Genomic DNA, 21,915 nt, shown 5'->3' on the forward strand with positions numbered 1-21,915 from the left:
GAAAAATAAAAAGAACTAACAAGTATATAAATATTAAATACTAAATCAGGGGTTAAAGTCTTCCTCACTTTTGGGTTATTTCCATTCATGTCCCACAGCCCAACACAATACCTTTTGCATTGGCATTTCTGATTTTCCTTAAGGGTAATCTCGGCATTCACTTTGGGCAATAAATACCCTAGCAATTCCCTATTTTGCCCCTCAAAGATAACTCCAAAAGTCAGCATTACTCTTTTACCATTAACCCCTTTGTTGGTATCTAACATCTATCTCTATGAGAAATTATTTGAGTCTAAAATCGTAATCTACATACGAACAGTACTGACACAGGGTATCTGTCTATGGCAATTATGGAAAAAACTATCAAGAAGAGGTAAAGACATATGACAATGACGAAAGAACTACTTTATATTACTCATGCAGGAGACTTGCAAAATATTGACGGATTACGGGCATCTGAAGAGGAACAACAATTATGGAAACCTCTATCGATTGGAGGCTAGGATCCGCTTATATCGATTGGAGGGCTAGGATCAACCTATGGAAATGATTTTACAGGCACAACCGATTAATGTCGTGTTCCGCCACATGGACGGTTTGGATCAACCTATAACCCTTTATAGATCAGAGGGTTCGGATCAACCTACGAAAATTATTTTTGGGGCACAACCTATGTAGGCAGTGGCCCATCTAATGGATGGTTTGGATTATCCTATGGTACGGGCCATACAGTACATTTTAATAAAGTGAGGAGTGCGATCATCAAAATTCGGTGAGTAGTGTCATTATAAAATATGGTAGTGATGACATTAGCGCTATATATAATTTCAAACCATCATTGTTACTTGAATGTTCTCACGCGGGTCGGGTTTAACCCGAATTTGGGTTGGGTCGGGTTAAGCTTTTTCGCAAATCGGGTTTGGGTTGGGAAAAATCAACCCAAATTGGAAATCGGGTCGGGTCGGGTTCGGCTGTCGGACAACCCGACCCGACCCGACCCAAAACCCAAATTTGGATTCCTATTTGTTTTTTCTTTTTCAACATTGAAATAGTCTCCACAGTTCACAATGGACGGTTTGAATAATCTTATGGTGCGGGCCATACCGTACTTTAATAAAGTGAGGAGTGTGATCATCAAAATATAGTAGTGCGGATAACATTTCCCTTTGTTAACGGTTCAGATCATTTAAATTTAACAATTGAGTTAAAAAAAAGTGTCTATAAAGAGGGGAATGAGGACTTCCATTATTAATTTGAAAGATGCTAAAAGGTTAGTGGTTGTTAACAACTAATTTTTGTGGCCCGCTTGTGCAACACACATGTAATCTGATCCGTTGATTTGACTCATGGCCTCATATCGGGCAAAATGCCGTTAAGATTACTTTGATTGGATGATCACATTCTCTTGATCTGTCAAGGTAAGTTTAGGGTTCTGCCAAAAAACAAAATCAACTGTTGATTTTTTGTGAATGGGATGACTGTCCGGCAAGTGAGCAAGAGTGTGTGCATTGGATTATGATGCTTTACAAGATCAACCGTCTAGATTGATTGAACAGATCATCTCATCTCATCTCTGTGAAAATACCCTATAAAATGAACGTAGTGCATTATCTCAGTGTCATGTGGTGGGCCCAGATCAAGCTTCCCAGATTAATAGTTTTTCATAAAGTGGTTTGCAATTCTTTTTATAACAAATATCCTAAAATATTTCATGGGTATCTTATTAAAATTCACCATATTTGGACTCTTTGAACTTTGAAGATTTGACTTTTATTGAAATTTTTTACAGTGGACAGTAGAAAATTGTACATGTGGGCCCATCCATTTCGATGATCCCAACCGTTCATGTTTTATCACTCAACAAAGGTGGCTATGGCACAAAATCTCCAACATTGGATGATTCTAAGAAGGGTAAAAATTAGGGTTGCAACTTGGGTCGGGTTTTACCCGGCCCGCATCAGCCCGGCCCGAAAAAAGCATGAGTCGGGTTCAAAGTGGCCGAGTAAGTTGTTGGGCCGGGTTTACTTTTCCAAAGCCCGGGTGATTCTCAGGTTGGGCCGGTTTTAAAGGTGGAAAACCCGGCCCGCCCGGAAACCCGCATTTATTCCTTTTTTAATATTACAAGTTAAAAATAATAACATTGATATGGGTAATTTAGTAATTCTCATTTCTCATCTCACCAAGACAGTAAGAGTGTAAGACACGAACGAAAGAAGGTCTATTTCTCGCATTTATGCCTCAATTGCCTATTGCTCTGATGGCCATCGAAGTTATAAGGTCTATTTCTTGCATAAAATAATCTTTGTAGTTCTTTAATTTGTTTACAGTCGCATCTTTACGCATATTTGATTGTTCATTTTATTCATGCTTTCCATTCATGTACTTGTTTGTAGGATACGTATCAGTACATCACCACCACAAAAATAATTTTATGTCATTCTCTAAAGGCAAACAGAGGCCATGACTGCATTCTTTTTTTATCGAACCTCAGAACCTGTGTTTTGCATAAATATTTAGTGAGTGGTGTTTAAAAGCTTACAGATTAGTCTGGCCACTAACAAGTTCATTGAGAATTAGAAAATGTTTAAATCATACTTTGTCTAATCATATCACTTATCAGCATGTTTCAATCAACATGTTAAAATCAGGTTTAAAGTGGGTTTAGAGTAAATTAGGATAATTTGGAATAAAAATGAGGGCATTGCATGAAGTTGGAGGCGCCAATGCAGAAAAACCCGACCCGACCCGAGAAATTATCTCGGGTAGGACCGGGTTTAAGAATCACAAGTTTTCCCCAAAAAAAACCCAGCCCAACCCAACCCGAGGTTGATTCTTGGGTAGGGTAGGGTTCTAGAAAACCCGACCCGCCCGACCCGAGTTGCAACCCTAGTAAAAATGCAACGATCCACATTCAAGCACCCCCAGTGGGTTGCAACAGATACGGTTTGGATAAATCCAAGAAGTCGGCACTACTTTTTGCCTATGAATATTTGCATTTCTTATGATGTTTGGAAGTATGAAAAACTTATTTTTCATTTTCTTGTCAAAATTGAAATTTTTCTATAGGCTACATTGCTAGACGTAAAATAGGTGCAAAATAATTTTAAATTGTGCTGATGTCCTTTCCCTTCTTTGATTTCGTATTTCATGGTTCCTTTCGCTCTCTGATTTTCATTTTTATTTTCTAATATTTTTCTAATGTGTAACTCAAAGATAGTAGTATAAGAAGGGCATCATCTCCTGCCATTGAATTGTCCATGTAGTTGCTCATTCTAAGCCCGGATTTTCCACTTCCAGTTTTATGTTTGTAATGAAACAACATGTTACTTTTCTGATCATTTATTTTGTAAACTCTCAGGTCTCATGATTTAAACATATAATTTCAATAGTCAACGAGACTTCCTCATATTGTACTTTTCCAACACTCTTTGGTGAAAGCTGGGGAAGGGAGGGCAAATATCATTCTCTTTGATTTTATTGGTGTTGTTTTGCTTAAAATATTAATTTTTTGACGGTACAGTGGATTTTTTGAATTTGGGTTTGGAGGTATGTATAGTTTTAGGTGCCTCTTAAATTTGTGCACCTGGATTGATCAAAAACAACTTTAGTAAGAGGAACATTATGAGTGCAAGCCTATTTAAAGAGTCATGTTAATCTTTTATTCCTGGTTTCATCGATGAGAACAATATCCTGCATATTAAAGTTCCATAACAATTTGTTTGATAACCATGCAATTATCTAGGGATTGAGTTTTTTTAATCAAGTTCTCTTTCTTCACGAAGTTTAAGTTTAAATCTTGTTTAATCTAAATTCCAGCATGGTTCGTTGTTTGGATTTTTTGCAAATAGGTAGGACTTACACAATTTGACAATGATCAGGTATGTATGGTTATGTTGCCGAGCGAGGAAAAGAGCTTTATGAGCTGCTAATGAATGCAGGCTGCATACACTGCCATCTGTGCCATTGGAGGCGGTCATGATTACTATACGTCTCTCTATATAGAGGCACACTTAAAGTTCATACACTGATGTAAACCATACCACATTTTTGTAAACTAAAACATATAATCTATATATTTTGATGATCTACAATAATATTCGAGAAAGTTCACTGACTAATATAGATTGTCAATGATCACCTTTGAAACAAAATGAAAGAATATATGGCATTTTCATAAACAATCAAGATATAAGCATTACAAATTACAACTTATCATTTATGTTGATATAAAAAACAAACAACATATTATTATGTTTCTTATGTAGATAAACCGCACGTGCAACGCTGGTGCATTTTTACTAGTACAAAATAAAGAGTAAAAGTAAATCAAGCACTCATTTTTTTTTTTAGATGGAAACTGCATATCGACCTGTTACATTAGCTATTAAACCCCATTTTTGTAGTCTTCTTCGTTCTACAGCCAGTTTGACATCTCCAATCTCGCATCATCATTGTAAATTGTTGGGTCAATGTAAAAAAACCAAGAAAATACAATACATCATCCAAATTACATTAACTTGCATTCGTTTAAAATAAGGAATGTTAACTCTTTCGGAATTAAAACATTAAGAAAACAGGGCAGCGCAGTCTTAGTGATTCCCACATAACATTGGGATAATGCAAAACCATCCATCTACTTGTATAGTGTGTCAAATGAGGATCAATCACATATTACCAAACTCCTTTATAAATATACTACATATGCTATCAATCTAAAGCAAACGATAATCCACATAAAACCCAACCAAAACCTCTTACCCACATAATAATAATAATAAACATCCATAAAGTCCGAAGATCACACTCCCTGTAGTTCCAACTGAAACTACCTATAATTAAAGACTAGTCTATCTTCCAGACTCAGGAGACCCATCTCCGTATGAAACCAAGCTATTCTTTCTCTATCTTCCAGACTCAGGAGACCCATCTCCATATGAAACCAAGCTTTTTTTTCCACGAGGAGGGCTACTGCTCGAGGGTGACCTTGATGACTTGTCCTCCTCCTTGCTCTTTGGAGATGTTGGTGTCTCAGGTGTGGACTTCCTAGACTCTGAGGGGCTCCTGCTCCTAGAAAGAGACTTCTTCCGCTTCTCAGTCCACCCTCCTGCTTCTCGTGCGCCACCCCCACGGGACCTGGCTCTTTCCGGGATGGGACTGCGGCTGTAACTGCCCTTTGCTCGGTGCCGGGAGCGAACCGGGCTACGCGATACACTTCGGGTTCGGCTCCTCCTGCTTCTGTATCTGTGACCAAGATTTTTGAGAGTAAATTATAAATCAATAATATATGATAAATTAACTTAGTTACAATGGTAGGTTTTATAGAGTTTATTCTACAAATGCTATTTCTTCGAATTTTGCAGATTTTTGGGAGAGCAGATTTTTTAAGTGGTGGTGGTAGTGGCTAGGTGGAAGGAGAATCTACTATTTACCAAAACAGGAAAAAAAATGCAGCTTTCAACTATCCAGAAAAGAAACATTACGGCACCACCACAAACTGACCTTATGGAACTTCTGGTTTGCTAAAATGGGCCAAAGTATCTAAAATAAAAAACAAATGTCGAACCTGAAATTCCTGTGTTCCTATTTAGTTAACATTGGCACAACGAATCGACAAAAAGTTGCAAGAGTGAAATTGAGAAAATTTTCATGCTACGAATCTGAAGATGAAGATAGCTAAGGTAGTTCAACTCTTTTAAGTGAAAGATACATCTTAGACAATGGAAGAAAAAGATAAGGAAAAAAGCTGGTCCTCCATGGGACTTTGGTCCTCTACTGAAGGCATTTGGTGGAAGTCAAGAAAGCGACGAGATAATGTGGTGCAACCCCATGTATTATCAAAGGCTTATCCCACTAATGGGAATGTGGAGGGTTCCAGATTGCCATCCCATGTAGGACTGAGGTGGACTACATAAATATGTATAAATATGTGAAATGTCAACATTAGGAATTTTGGATGTTTCTTCCCTCTTTTTAGAAGGTTTTTATTTTTTTGAAAATTGACAATTTTATCGCACACAAAAAGGTAGAAGTGTAGGAGGGACCAGCAGTCCCAAAAATACACACATTGGAGACAATCCGGGCGTCGAAAAACACCCAGGTGCCATCAAAGAAAAACAAAACCTTGGTTTGTTTAGCATTACTTCCCTTTTTAGAAGTAATGCTAAACATATAAGAAAAGGATTAATGCTAAGTACAAGAACCAAACCTTGGTGGAGTTCTGCCTCTCAGTGGACTCCTGTACCGCCTAGGAGGAGAACGCTCAGAATACCTACTGTAGCTTGAATATCTGGTCAAGAAAACATGCAAGCACTCAAACAACAAGCAATGGCAACAAGCAATGGATAACATGGAAACTAGAAACTTTTATAATGATTTAATGGGTTCCATTGCTCCATACCTATCACGGTCACTTCTGCCTCCATAACGATGTGACCTTACAGGAGAATGATCAGGAGATGGGGTACGATAGCGTCGTGCATAGGAGTAGCGCTGGCTGAAACCTCGACCCCTTCGGATGCGCTTGGGTGACCCATCTGATGAAGCACTTCTTGACAAGCTCCTCCGACGAGGTGTTGGTGCCTTGCGCAAAGGGTTCACTGGACTCCTTGAATAGCTGCGACGATTATTCCTGCTAGCCATCCTTACAGGACTTCTGCTAATGCTTCTCCGTGACGGAGCCCTCACTGGGCTCCTGCTTAAGCTTCTTCGAGACGAGCCCCTTACTGGGCTCCTGCTTAAGCTTCTTCTTCGAGATGAGGCCTTTATAGGGGGGCTCCTGCTTATACTTCGCCGTGATGGAGCCGCCCTTACCGGGCTCCTGCTTATGCTTCTTCTCCTAAAAGTCTTCACAGGAGGGCTTCTGCCATTTGTTCTTCGTGATGGGGCACCCCTAACTGGGCTTCGGCTAGTGCTTCGCCTTGACAGGGACCTTACAGAGTTTCGGCTAACGCTTCTTCGTGTCCGGCCCCTTACTGGGCTTCTGCTAATACTTCTCCCAGGTTGGGCCCTTACTGGGCTTCGGCTAATGCTCCTGCTGATGCTGCCCCGTGGTTGTGGTGATCCAACTTGACTTCTACTACGACTTGGAGAAAGGCTCCTGCTAGTGCCCCTCCTTTTGGGGCTCACGCTCGGGCTCTTGCTCAAACTCCTTCGGGGGCTGATACTCATGCTCTTGCTCATGGTGTTTTTAGGACTCATGCTTCGGCTCCTGCTCAACAAGTTCAGATAAAATACCAGATCTGAAGGAATCGGTAAGCATAAAGAATAATTCTGGTGGGAGAATTTTTTTTAAAACAAAGGCAAGACCTAGATTTGCTTGGATGGCCATCTAAATCAGGCTCTCTCTCCGCACTTCTGTCAGACTTGGCCTGTGCTTCAATCCCATTGCTCCGCAGCTCTCCATTTTCCCTTGGGAATTCACCCTCTTCTTCTGCAAGTGTATCTACTGTGTCCCCATTCTTTTGCTGACTCATCATAATAGCTTCTTGCTCCAGAACCAATGGAGATTGATTTTCAACTGCAATACAGGGCACACGAATTCTAATTAATCATAGAATAGCAACCTATCAGATTAGCAACATTTTACTATGAACAAATGACCAGCAGAATAAATCAAAGAAAGAAAATAAATGGCACTCATGATGAAGAGGTTCTTTGGACAGACAAACTGAAGATTAATTCAGAAACTGTTATGCATGGAATAGTTGAATTGACCAAGCAAAGGTGAAAGTCGGCAAAGTTGAATGAGCCCGTGAAATTGGCCAAAATGATGGAAAAAAAAGGATAAAAACAGAAAATTACAGAAAATATAGATATGAAAAAGCGGGAGCTTTACACGGAACAAGAGTCTAGGAGGATAGGTCTGACAAGGGAGGATGGTGAGCGGGGTAAAGAGGATATCATTACGGGAAAGGGGATCGTAAAAGAATTTTTAAAATTAGCAAACCCACCTTCCCACAACTAAAAGAAACTTGCAGAAAAAAAGAAGAAAAAAGAAATTTATCTTTCACTTTCTGTCTACCACAAACTCTACAACTTTATCAGAAACCAAACAAGTCATTGGCTGATTTGTCTGTTCTTGAAATATTATATATAAAGAAGAGCGTTTTGATATCGATTGAAAAGGAAAAATTCAAGTCAACTTTTATTGTAAACTCCAGAAGTTTCTGATTACTGATTATGTAGTACGCGAAGAGAATACAGATTGGTGGAGATCGACAATTTTCATAGTAGAAATGCTTGACCTTAGTAGAGAGCTAATATAGTCTTCCAGACTAGTTAGAAGAAGTGCCAATGACATGGAGGATGCTTTTAGACTAGTAAAGAAAAGTGGACCAAACTGATCTAGAAGTGGGGTAAGCAGTATCTTTAGAATAGGAACAGCTTTTGTATGTCCAGCTGTACTTCAGTCTTCATTAACAGAACCTCCTTGACTATTCATGGTAATGGGAACCGTGTATTTCCAATTTCCAACTAACAGTTAAAGATGAATCAATCAAAATATAGAACCCGTATCTAAATCCTCTTTTAAACAACTAACTCTCCGGCTACCTTACCTTCCCAGCCATTACAGTCCCTTCCCCTTTACTATTCATTGTCCTAAACCCTACCTAAACCTGCTGCAGTTTACCCTACAACCTGCCGCATTCTTAAACCACTTCTCATCATTACTAGGACACTGCAATCAATTCATATTGACTGTAAAATATCCCCAGCCTTGTTCCTGTAGCGAACAGTCCCTGTGCGCCATTACTTTCACATGAAACCATGTAAAACCCATGCCATATCTTTCCTAAAACCAAACAGTCCTTAACGATTGTTACAGGAAAGTTGCAGATCTACAGACATTTTTTCTACCCACTACCAGTCCATAGCCAATAACTACAGATCTCCTTTACCAATATTTTTTTTTTGAAAATGTCCTTTACCAATATTGTAACCATATGATATCCATAGATCCATAGCGTATGCTTTTCGGAAAAAAAAAACGACTCATAGGTTATGACATTATGCACGTAATATGCATATCATTTCACTTGAATGAGAAGTTAATGACATTATCCATCGAAACCAATCATTACGTTGACAAATAAGATATGCAATTATAAATTATTAATCAATCAAATTGATCATTTTGTGAGACCAACCAAAGTAATCCATGACTTGATGATTCAAAATGAATCCAAAACAATGGAGGACTGAACAAGCGAGTTCAAATATACCAGATATCTTAGAACTTTTTGACTTCCGAGTTGGCCCTTGAGCATTAGCTTCTTTATCCTCAGAGCTGGTTCCGCTTGTACTATAGCTCTCAGCATCACTAGCACTCTCCGAAGTCCTTACAAAACAGACAAATAAATATAGGAAAAGCTTTAATTAGCGTGATATGAATCAAAAAATGAAAAATGCTCCAACTAAGTGCATAAATGAAAAGACTAATAGTCCACAAGCACTTAAAAACAATTGCATATTTTATCTACACCCCAAAAATACCCCCTCCGTACTTTCATTAACAAAAGGGATCTGGCATATGATGAAGAACAAATAACAAACCTGATTTCAAAAACAGAACTACATGTATATCCTTTTGATAACAAAAAATTTACTTTGTGTGTATACAGGAATGTGGTGTCACAAATTACATTTGTTTTCCAAAATGCTGCCATTTGTGTCACAAATTACAATATGGGCGTATATATTGGATTTGATATAATCATAGTAATCAATCAAATTATATTCGGCTAATACTATCTCGATATAAACGGAGCCCATTGCCCGTACATGTGCAGGTATATGTAGAATAAAAAAATGTTAAAACATTAATAAATTCTTTACGAATTAAGGCAATGTATTTAACATATGAAATATTTCAAATATTTTAAACCTCAACATAAATAAGGTTTGCATTTCTCATATACTAAAACACATGCAGCACGGGCAGATGGATGTGTTCGCATGTCTTTCTTATCGAGAGAGAGAGAGAGAGAGAGAGAGAGAGAGAGAGAGGGCAATGATTTTCAGTTCTCCAGTAAATGCAGGAACATGGACCATAGCATACAAACAAAAAACAAAAATGGGAAAAAAAAGAAGCAAAGGAATGAGCAGCCTTTAGATATGGAGATATATGTCTTTTCCTTGTGTGTGCAGGAGTGAAACAAATCATATAAGAAAGCATGAATTATCGAAATACTCATTAACAACCATTTAGCTTTGCGCTTTGATCTTTTATCACGCCGCCTGCGTCTTTTCTCCCGCCGTCTATCCCTTTTCCTTTTTCCACGCCTATACTTGTCTCTCTTTGAGGATTTCTTCCTCCTCCTACGCCTTTCATCACTTGAAGAACTATAAGATGAGGATGATGAATATGAATCAGAGTCACTCTCAGACTCCGATGATTCGGTTTCAGTATCTGATAAGCTTTCTGATTCAGATCTATGATATCTTCTTCTCTTTTTCCTTCTTCTCTCTTTCGAAGGTTTCTTATGCTTTCCCCTTCGTCGCTCTTCACGACTATCGACATCAGAAGAGATATCTTTTCCTGCTTTTGATTTACTTACTTTCTTTTTATCTGCACACATTGTACATAATTAAATATATTAAAAGAAGATAACAGATATCTAAGGTCTGATCAAAGAGCCAATCATAAATAATAAAAATACAAGAGAAGGATAATTCAAAACTGCGTGGTCCAAGAGCCAATCATAAATAATAACAATCACAAGAGAAGGATAATTCAAAACTGCCTGGTAAACGTAAAAAATTCAGTATATAAAAATAGAAGTTACAACTGCAAGATGATAATGGTATTTGTAATAGAAAAACTCGATACCATTCTCCGAAACAACTGATCCGTGAATTTTACTGTCAGGAAGGTCCCCACAATTAACAACTTTCACTGAAACATCAGGTTTCCCTTGATCAGTGCCGACATTTTCCATCTTCTTTAAAGTACCATGTCCTTCCACAAGCTTCCCAAAGACGACATGCTTCCTGTCAAATTTAATGGGCCTCAGATCAGATCTGTGCTCTTTTATATCTAGAAAATGATGCAAGCGGTTTGATTCGTAAAATTATATTCCTACAAGAATAAAGAAATTAAAATATGCATATAGTACTTCTAAATTATAGAAAAATAATAGAAAACTATGTGGGCGTAAGCCACCACTAGGGTCAATCAAATGCAAGTAACAAAAGAAAACAGCAGAAACAGAAGAAGCCAACCCGTCAAGATGCTGTGCAGCCTTGAAGGTAATAAAGAATTGAGAGCCGTTGGTGTTACGGCCAGCATTCGCCATAGAGAGGAAACCAGGCCCATCATGGTGTAGTTTAAAGTTCTCATCTGTAACAATTTAACAAGTAAACTACCATAGGTTAACAGGAAATGATCAATGGAAATTTCCGATTAGTATAGGAGACAGAGGAACCCTCATATGTACCAGAAATGTGAGGGCAGACATGCACAACGACATACAACCACCATATAGGCACATCAGACTTGAAATTAGACATGGATCACGGAATATGTTCAACAACCCACGCATGTACCAGGTATGTGAACCCACACGTACACAGATACACAAACGGGCATAACAGACTCATAATCAGACATGGAGTACACAATATCTTCAAATGGAACCTCAATTTGACAAGCACATATCAAGTATGTATTCGGTAACTGAAGGGGTAGATCACTATTGAATTTTCCAACAAGTGTGAGTTTTTCAAGATAGTGTAACTAATCCGAACATGTTGAAATTCCAAGCTTAAGACCTACTGTAGAAAAAGACAAACAGAAATGGGTTGCACCACCCATCGTTTTTGCAACTACAGCCCTAGAAACGTCTAGTATGAAGTACTACAGTTATACCCATACACAGTTCAGATTGAAGTACCCAAATCCGGGCCATACCTCTACTTCCTGATGTGCACCATGTGCAAAGTAAACGCACGCCCTGCCTGGACGCACACGAGAGAGAGAGAGAGAGAGAGAGGGAGAGGGAGAGAGAGAGAGAGAGAGAGAGAGGGAGAGGGAGAGAGAGAGAGAGAGAGAGGGAGAGAGAGAGAGGGAGAGAGAGAGAGGAGAGGAGAGAGGGGAGGGGGGGGGACACAGGATGGAGTGGGAGAGTGGTGCTGGGGTTTTTTTTCGTTCTTTTTTTTAGGGGGGGCGGGGGTATTTGGGAGTTTACGCTAATTTCTGCACCTAAATTCAATGGAACCATGCATAGGCTCTCCAGAATATCTACTCCCAACATCCAATGCATAACTAGAGAACAAGTAGGTCCTTAAAACAGTAATTACAAAACACAGTTGCCTCCAACAAGCAAAAGTGAGCAATCTTCACCTGCAAACTTCCCTCCATATATGCTTTCTCCGCCAGTACCTGAAATTTATGAGAAGTCCTATGAAAATTCATAACAAGCCAAGAATCTCTTATTCATTAACAAACCAAGCAAAGGCTATTTTTCACTATTACTCCCTAGCATTACATCAATATGGCACCTGATGGTAAAAAGGAATGCTCGGAAATCATACACAGCTTGACTAACTGATATATTACTTAATTACAACTAATATCAAAAGCCATATTTTACAAAGCACGAAAAAAAGATAAAGCAAAGAACAAGAAAGTAGCAACTGTCCCTTCCAAAAAATTAAAAAGGAAAAAAAAAAGGATATTGCTACTTTTTCCTTTTCACTTTTCATTTTCTTTGTTTTTATTAGCTGCTAGGCAGTTACACATAGAGAAGAACAAGTAACCAAACATTCCAAAACTTATGCAAGATTTAAATTTCATAATGCCACGCACCACAGATTTTATATAAGTAGGGCTTAGCTAAAAGATAATAGAACGCAACTAACGACTTTTGATGTTATTACAAAACAGGCAATTTACATCTGAAGGAGGTGACAGCATCGCTGACTCATACAATAAGTGGATCGGACCAAGCAGCGTCGAGTTTCACGCTTTCAGCCCAGTTAAACCATAAGTTGAATAAAAACTGACGCAGTTGCATTGCCAAATGAAAAGGAGAAGTTGAATCTATGAGTCCAAATCATAAGAATATTGGCATTGTAGTAAATGGCGTAATTATACCTACCACGTCTGTTGTAAAATGTTAAACAGTAACTTAGACGAAACTGGTAATTTTAAGATCTTTTGTGTTATGTCTTTAAATGACACGAGGCACACTGCTCTAGTCCCATTATCAGCCAAAGCATCAGCTACCAATCTAAACCCATTGCACCATACTGCAGATCTCAAACTAAGTTATTTAGGATCCCTATGCCTTCTATAAAATTGAGTCTATCCATCTACAGGGCAGTGCCAGACTTACACAATGCCCTATTTCCATTAACAGCCAAAAGCATAAGCACGGCCCATATGTTGTGCAGTATGTCCCCCTCATTCTTACAGTCTTCAAAGGAAGTCACTTTGGACGTAAAGGTGAATGGAGACCAAAATCATTGAGCCCACCCATCCTTAGGATCCTCGAGAATGGAATACTGCTCATATTTTGAGAATCTCTCCACCTCAAGTCGTAACATCAGAGATCAACATTTTTTTTAAATGATACATTGGAGATAAACCTTTTTTTGAATGATACATTGGAGATCAACTTAATGCAACACTATAGGAAGATAGAAGTGGTCCAAGTCCTGGCAATGGAACATCTTAATTTTTTGCCCTTTGATGTGCACAACTAATGTTTTGCCTTTCTAATAAATTTGTTATCTTCAGTCAAAAAAGAGAGGGGGCAGCTAGGGTACTATTAGTAAGATCCACAAAATCATTCCAGCTACAGTTCAGCGTGCCAATATAACTGAATGAACAGAAGGATCAATCGAATAAGATGCCTCCACTGCGACATTCTAGAGCACCCCTCAAACCAAGGTTCAACCAAAAGCCCTTTAAGAAAATCTGGTTGATCTTATTTGTGGTTTCTCTAACCACTAAGTCAATATGATGGATAAAAAGATGAGATCCTCAGAGATAGACCAAATATGAATGAAATTACCTAAAAAAGAACAGTAAGTAATAAGCCCAAAATCTAAGCCAACGCCACACCAGCATACCCCAACATCCTTGGTTCCTTTATCCAACAGGTGATCACCAACAAAAGTGGGAAATAACCAACAAAAGTACTATTTTGGATTCTGACGATAACATTGTTTTGGCTAATGCAGGTCCTTATGGTCAATTGCACGTGCTTGAAGGAGAAGTGATGGCTGTGCATGGCTGTGAGTGGGTCACCCTTGAAGGTATCACCACGGGACTGTCTTGATCACTTGATGGAAAGAATGAATTTCAGTTTGTTCTCACTTTTTATAACCATCTTGCCAGTCCTTCGTGCCCTCCACCCACTCGGAGGGCTCTGTGATTTCCATACAATATATCATATATTGTGTGATTAAAGTATCAAAAATATTTATTGTGAATCCAATGAGACTATAAATTAAAAAAGAAATCTCAAGTAGATCTCATTGACTGGAAACTCTGAAAATTAAATTCATATTTGATGGACGACTTCCACAGTCCAACTATAGACCTAAAAAGCATAATCTACCAAATCCTTATGAGGCACAGCCAACCAATCAAACTGAGCATTGCATTCCAAGTGTTATATAATGCTTCCCTATAACATCTTACAAACCCAATATTCAGCTAACATGCAGAGGAACAATCTAAAACATAGATTAGTCTAATTTAGCAAACATGTAGACAAACAACCTAAAACATTGAGAAATGCAAATTCATGTTACAAGAGGCAAAGGTTTTTTTCTTTCTTTTTTTTGAATGGTCGAAAAATTCATTAATAAGAAGACCGAGATGGTTCAATACAATAGCACAGAGATAGAAAAAAACATGATGAAAACAAATCCTCGTGGAATCCCCAATGTTATGAATCTCATCGAAAAATATAGCCAACCGCCATGGGCAAAATTGAGAACCACTCAACCAACGGATCACATTAAGGGAGTCCCCTCCCACCACCACATTATCCAAATTTCTTCCGCCAATAATTTTATGCCTTGGTGAACCACATGTACCTCCGCCTCACTAGAGTCGGCTACGCCTAAAAGGCCTGCAAAGGCCCACCTCATTGAACCCAAATGTGTTTGTTTGTGTAGGAGATGAGATTTGCATCAGACAACTACTGATATGCAGGTAAGGGTCTCATCTGCTGAACCACCCACAGGGTGAAGGCTTATCCAGTTATCCTTTACCCCTTGTAGGGGGTGACATTTCACTATTCTTCCATGTGACCCAAGGTTAAAGTGGGGGGTGCATGAAATTATTAGCAACCAAGATAAGTAAGCAGTTTTCACATAGAAAGTGAAATCAGAAGATCAACTCTCCCCTTACCACAATGCAACAATGGGTAGCAACCTCGCCTCAACACAACTCTCCTATGTAATTGCCTTACAATCATTATTTCTTACACGGTTACACTAAAGAGTGTGTAATAAAAGTCCCTTCCCAAATTCTCAACAAAAACAGCCATTCCTAATGGTGTACTAAAGATCTACAACAGAATTAAACTAATTGTAGAAGACTGACGACAATGTGCATTGAAAAAAAAATTTGAGACCGATATGGCCAAAAAAACAGAGAAGAGATACATAGGAAAACACAAAGCTATACAAATCAGGAACAAAAATACAGCCAAAGGCTCAGGAGGAAGGAAGTCATATTGACTCAGATATTCGAAATGGACTCCTCTCCTGGCGAGATTACCGCCACTCCATTAGCCGATCTTCAAATGTGACAGAACGAAACACAAGTAGAACCCACAATGTCCCTGATCTCATTATAGAAGTCCGCAAACTGCCAAGGAAAGATATGAGAGCCGGACAGCCATCGAATCACATTTAAAGAATCAATATGGAAAACTAATTATATATGCATGTTAAATGCTACCAACAACTCAAATATCAATTAGTTGGGTTAATTCAAGAAAAAATAGCTTCAAGTTTTCACTCCAAAGGGAAACAATTAATATTGCAACAGAATATAAAAGGCTTCACATGAAAAAACATACCATCTCGTTTCGAAAAATCGCCACCCTGCAACAGGAATATCACTCATCAATCTATCAATAAGCAAAAAGCAAATGTTCATATAAAAGTGGCTTGGGTAGGGTGAAGCTTAGAAAAATTATGAGGATGGACAACTTAGTAAAATACAACCTTAAATCTACATCACAAGAAAAGCAGTCGTGACCATCAGCCCTGTATCCTACAGCATAAACAATGGTAACTGACTAAAAGACAAAGGCCATTACTTCTAGTCCATGCCAGACAGAAAACGCAAGTGCATAGGTAACATAAGTCGATCAAGTTTCTGTAAGACCAACAAGCAGTACAAGGAAGAAAAATTCAAGGACATACCTGTGCCATGAACCCTTTAATAATACGATGAAAAATGGATCCTTTGTAATGTAGGGGCTTCCTAGTCAAAGGTCCAGTTCCCCTTTCACCTACAGAAACACATATTTAATTAGTCAAGCCTGAATTACACACGTTTTACTGTAATTAACTAGGGACTAGGGTTGTTCGTTCAGTGTAGATATCAGCACAAAAATACTCAAATTTTCTACTTGAATAGCATTCTTTCAGTCTGAATAATAAATTTGAAATGATGACAAAAAGTGAATGATGACCTTTATCTCATTCCTGATTCCCATGATAAGATTTACAAATTTTGGGTCACATTTAGCGAATCATGATTCAAAAATTGAAAGAGGATGGTGTCTTTTTATTTCCCTATAAGCTAGGTAAGCTAGGATTGAACCCATGACCACAATTTTACAACACAAAAATCATAACCACTACGAAAAAGGGTCAACCAAAGTAGAATAACCTATGCACACAGCAATTTGTAGCGTCTGAAAGTAAAATTAAAAGAATATTAACTAGGCAAACAACAAAGAACCATTTAATGTGTGCTTAACTTAATTTAATTCAGATATATTACAGAAGATCAATAAACTGGTAGCAATAAGATTTGGCCGACAATTTGAATTGATTGCTGGCAAACATGTCCACACATATCAACAAGCGTGTCGATGTTGACACGCGTCAACACTCCTTTCAACACTTGTTTTTTTTTTTAATGGTCTCCTTTCAACACTTGCAAAAGTACTGCTAGCAGTATCAGACTTAATGTGGGTGTGTCGACATATTTGTGTACCGTGTCAAGAGTGGAATATTGTTTTACTATCGAATATTGTGCTTACCTCCTCTTTTATTTTATTAACTCTTCTTTAACTAGGATTTGTTATTACCTCTTCTCCCCTAAACCTAAAAACTTAAACAAACTCTTCTTTCATTATTATAGTCATTGTATGCTAATGGTCTCTCATTCTCATTGCTGATTGGAGCCCCTCGCTATCTCATGTTTGTTTTAGACTTATAGTTGCTTAATCGTAAGATTTGTTTATTAAATGGGAAAATTACATTTATCTTGTTGCAAATTATGATTAGGAATGAGTAATTTTATATGTAGGTAAGCGTACAGGAGTGTCTTCATTTAAGGAATTTTAGTCGTCGTCGTGTCAGACACTTCGTATCCGTGTCGACACTCGACACACAAATCTGTGTCCACAAATCAAATAATTTGGTATTGTGACAAGGGAACGGTTTTAAATTTTGGTTTCGTTTGTCATGGAAATAGAATCGTTTCAGTTTTGGTTTAAAATTTCGATGGGAATCCTGTAAAATCGCAAAAACATTTAAAAATTGAAAACATAAGCAAATAATAGAGTTTTAAGATGAAACTTCAGGGATTGCTTGAATAGGCACAAATACACACCTAGAAACCATCACATAAAAAAGATAGTCATCCGTAATGGTTTAATAACATTGAACACCTAGTGACATGCATCGTCACACACGTATGATGATTCAGTATATATCATCCTACAAAATGAAAGTGAAGAATAGGCTACATTTCCATCCTACAAAATTGATAACAATGTTCATATATTTAAAGGTAATGGCTGTTACAGATCAAACTTTGAGACCAAGTACCAGATAATGGTCAGTTTCATTTGGCTCAAAATTAGACTTCATCAGAGAACAGAAAAAGGCACAAATTTTCATCATAGTGAACCACATCAAAGTGAAGAATAGGAAAAACAAATGAAACAAAAAATAAATCAGAAACTGCAGCCTTCTACATGTTCCTCATGTCTATTGTGACTATAATGTGACTATAACTGATTGTTTTTCAGATGGGGACTCCAAAATGTACGGCATGTATGGCAACCATGAAAAGTTTTTCTTGTGAAAGGATTTTTCCAAGGATTGCTAAGTTGCTAACCCATTTTTTAGGTAAAAATATTTCCAGCTAAAATTTTCTAAGATCTCCTGTACAGGAAAACCCCTTACCGGTTTCACATAGATTCCCGTCTTGGGAAGAGAGGGGGGGGAGTAATAACAGAAACATCAACCATCCAAAAGAATAAGAGAATTAGAAAATAACTCGTAGACAATACCAATTTGGTTTCCCTAAAAAAGAAAAAGCTAGATCAGCAATTCTGATTTTGCCTAATCTACTTTGAATCATGTCCTTTCGCTTCTCTCTTATTTTTTAACTCTGCTCTGCAGATCTACGCCACTCAAAGAATCAAGTGACTTCATGAACACACCTACAAGTTCCTCCTGACTTGGAAAATATGGAGTAAAGATAAATTCCATTCTAGATACTGTTCAACCAAAGTGGCAATCTACTTCGGCACATTTGGTTCTTCCACGGAATACATGATTTGTTGGTATGTACATAGCACCTAGTCTCGCATAAAATCTACACTGGACTTGGAACAGCTGCCCTATCACCTACTGTCACGTACTTTAGCTACAGGAGCTCTAGAACTGTTGTAACCACATCTCTAAACTTTGCTTTTTTTGATTGATCACAGCTCTATACTTGCTTCAAAACAAAAACAAGCAAACACTCTGTAGGTTTGTGTTCCCCAAACCAAACAAGCAACCATCTGTAATTTTGTGCTCTGCACACCAAGAGATGCCTCCTGCGAACAATTGTATCCCATTGTGTTTTGTCATGTGAACATGAGCCTACATTATCCACATCGATTTCTCCACATCACCCTTGGTTTTTCTTCCTTCAAGGACCATATGCATCTACATAAAAAAGGCATATGAGTAAGTATAATCATCATAATCCCATCTAATTTGTTCCGTTTATCCTCATCTCCATCCCCGCTTTCTCCAACCACCATGTCCACCATGTCTGGTCTCAACCATCAGCCCTTCATCTCAAACTCAAGCCTAAAAAATTCTTCATCACAAACTAAAGACTTTAGTAATTAGTCACCAAATTCTTCATATCAACTCGACCCAAAACCAGCCGAAATGTGAAGACTTTCCGTCTTTCCCTATCCAATTCGTGAAGCAACTGGATTAAAAAATCGCATTGCATTCAGTCGAGGCTCCAAACAAATAGTGGGGCATAGCCTTGTTACAACATAGCTCCTCCTAAAGACACATTAAGCCAATGAAATTGAGTGATTGATATGTCCCTTTATTTCATCTTATTTGATTTCTTGTCTCAACTGATGATTTCTGGAAGGAACTGACCTATCATAAATGTGAATATAATCCTGTGGAGCATTACTTGTTGGCGCAAATGTCAAGGTGGAGATGAAAAACAGTTTAATGGTATAATAAACTGGCCATAAAAGAAGTAAATTGTTTTGTTTTTTGAGCACAAATTATTTTAGTTTGCAGAATCAACGAAACACTGAAGTATGGTCCGAACAAATTCATCTTCACTAAAAGCAACCCAGAGATTTTTCCACAATGTAAATTATATATCAACCAAAACTAACTAGAATGTGAGATCGGGATTGCGTATCATTTATATCATGTGAGCATGGATGTTCAACGACCCTTAAAGACAAAATGACATGCTTGAATTGAAAGCACTGTTGTGAATAGAAGAATTGAGATAGGAAAGCATGCAATCAGATCAAGAGGTTCTCTGTGCGAAGGATAAAAAACATCTAAGTGATGCAGAAAAGAAGTAATTTCACAACTCAACTCTTGATATCAAATCATGTGAACAGCCTTGGGGATCAGTTATATTTTAACCTTAACAGATTCTTCAATTGCATCATTTCATTTGTATATTTTTTAGCATTTAAATGCTCTGTATTCATATATTTATATTCCATACGCCAGAACAAAGTAAACAGGGTGCAGAAGCAAGCGCTATAACAAAAGTAAATCTATTGTAGGATTATTAGCGAGAATCCAACGTAGGAGTAGCTTCACAAGTAGAAGGCATGTGCATTTGCAGTAATGTAGCTACTAGTTTTTTCAACACAAAAATTTCATTCTTCATGTGTCTACGATCATCGCTAAAAACCATGGATCTAAATATAGGGACACATGAATGACCAATTAGATGCTCCCACGTTATTTACTAGAATCTCAAAAGCGACCAATAGACAGCCCAATAACCACATCTTGTCCAAATAGAAGACCGAAAGCTCAACCTAACAACTATTTACCGCACAAACAGATGGATTTAAGATAATCAAATCCAAGCATCATATATTACCTGTACATAGTGCTCGAAAATTCTCTGCGGTCTTAGGAACAATGTCAGAGAAAAGCTGAAAACCATCAAAAGCTATTAGTATGTCATGTGGGCCGTTTCCAGTTGCAAAAAAAAAAAATAATAATAATTAAACACAAGAAGTGCCTGCAAATAGACTAGGCTCGCCAATATCGTTTTGAATTTCAAATTGCAGTTTACTGAATTGAAAATAAATATACCTCAAATATCATTCTTTCTGCAGGGCCCCCATCAATGGATATGTCTAAGAAAACCAAAGGGTTTTTCTTTTTGGCCATATTCTCCACTTCTCTTTCTCCGTATGTGTGTATTACGCAATCAAGAAGACATCACCATTACTCTGAAGGTACAAAATTTCCATATTATAATAAGAAATATGCAGAAACGAGGAAATCTAAACATAAAAAAACTCAGAAAAGAGTAATCTAGCAGAACAAGCAGCAATAGCACTTCAATTACTACGATTCGAATAAATAGATGGAAATTTCCAAGCCAATGGCATATCTAATTAACTAATTTCTAGAAAAAGAAACAGATCTCGAATTTAAAAAAAAAGGAGGACGGAAAGGAGATGTAGCGTTCTGATCATAAATCCTTCAAAAGAAAAACAATACAAATAAATGACCTCCAATAACCAATCCATGAAAAATTTTAAAAAAAAAAAAATTGGAGAATTTACAATAAATCGGCATGTGGTGTCGAAACCCTAAATCCTAGCTAATCATTAAAAAACCTAGCATTTGAAAGAAACACAGATGAAAAACAGAATCTTTAAACTTAATTTCTAAAAACCCTAAAAAGTAAAAAGTGTTTTGGCTACGAAGCCCCAATAACAAGGAAGAGATCACAAATTACGTAACTAGAGAGATCAAATCCATGGGGAAGAATAAATTAGACATAAAATAGGGAAAAATATAGATAAATGAAACCCTAGCTCTCTACCTGAGAGAAGTAGCTGCTGCTCCACAGAAACGTGAGAAGATGAGAGAGTCGACGAAAACCTAATGTAAATATTCGGTCGTCAAAACTTTAGGACATAATTACTGGAATAGCCCTGGATGGAAATGAATTGGCCTAAACGCCTAACTCTTCAGGCAGTATGAAACACCGATGAATTTTAAAATAGTAGTGTGATTTTAGTAATTGGGCCATCCACGGAGACACTGACTTTCAACGAGACAGTGGGCTATTTTGTATATGGGTCGGGCCTGGGCGGAGACCGGCCCAGGATTCTTTAGAAGATGGGAAAATTACAAGGGAAAACTACTAGAAACCTCCTCAATAAAAACATATCTACACAGATCTCCCCAAAG

General features: G+C 37.8%; 1 protein-coding gene across 4 annotated transcripts; it reads right to left on the bottom strand.

Moving 5' to 3' along the window:
• Positions 1-4,615: 4,615 nt before the first annotated feature.
• Positions 4,616-21,700, bottom strand: LOC143846924 (uncharacterized). Of its 4 annotated transcripts, XM_077355538.1 has the most exons (14): positions 21,545-21,700; positions 20,803-20,942; positions 20,585-20,639; positions 16,390-16,478; positions 16,041-16,065; positions 12,341-12,379; positions 11,221-11,338; positions 10,829-10,989; positions 10,201-10,567; positions 9,222-9,337; positions 7,306-7,516; positions 6,398-7,207; positions 6,206-6,286; positions 4,616-5,241 (listed from the first exon to the last, which is right to left on the bottom strand). In XM_077355538.1, the coding sequence occupies exons 2-14, from the start codon at positions 20,878-20,880 to the stop codon at positions 4,902-4,904; spliced, it is 2,490 nt and encodes an 829-aa protein (XP_077211653.1). In that variant the 5' UTR covers positions 20,881-20,942; positions 21,545-21,700; the 3' UTR covers positions 4,616-4,901. The 4 variants fall into 4 exon arrangements, with proteins under 4 accessions (XP_077211653.1, XP_077211656.1, XP_077211655.1 ...); XM_077355541.1 differs by lacking the exons at positions 20,803-20,942; positions 21,545-21,700 and adding an exon at positions 16,189-16,237 and having other exon boundaries at positions 20,585-20,634; XM_077355540.1 differs by lacking the exons at positions 20,803-20,942; positions 21,545-21,700 and adding an exon at positions 16,189-16,237 and having other exon boundaries at positions 16,041-16,091; positions 20,585-20,634.
• Between the last annotated feature and the right edge of the window lie 215 nt (positions 21,701-21,915).

The sequence above is a fragment of the Tasmannia lanceolata genome, unplaced genomic scaffold (genome assembly GCF_043159265.1).
Source record: "Tasmannia lanceolata isolate RefF3 unplaced genomic scaffold, GAP_Taslan_0.1 ptg000015l, whole genome shotgun sequence".
Lineage (NCBI taxonomy): Eukaryota > Viridiplantae > Streptophyta > Magnoliopsida > Canellales > Winteraceae > Tasmannia > Tasmannia lanceolata.

Coding starts and splice junctions, on each gene's coding strand:
- LOC143846924 (XM_077355538.1), bottom strand. CDS start 20,880: ATGGCCAAAAAGAAAAACCCTTTGGTTTTCTTAGACATATCCATTGAT. Junction 16,066..16,389: donor TTAAAGGGTTCATGGCACAG/GTATGTCCTTGA, acceptor TTCCTGTTGCAG/GGTGGCGATTTTTCGAAACG. Junction 11,339..12,340: donor ATATGGAGGGAAGTTTGCAG/GTGAAGATTGCT, acceptor AAATTGTTACAG/ATGAGAACTTTAAACTACAC.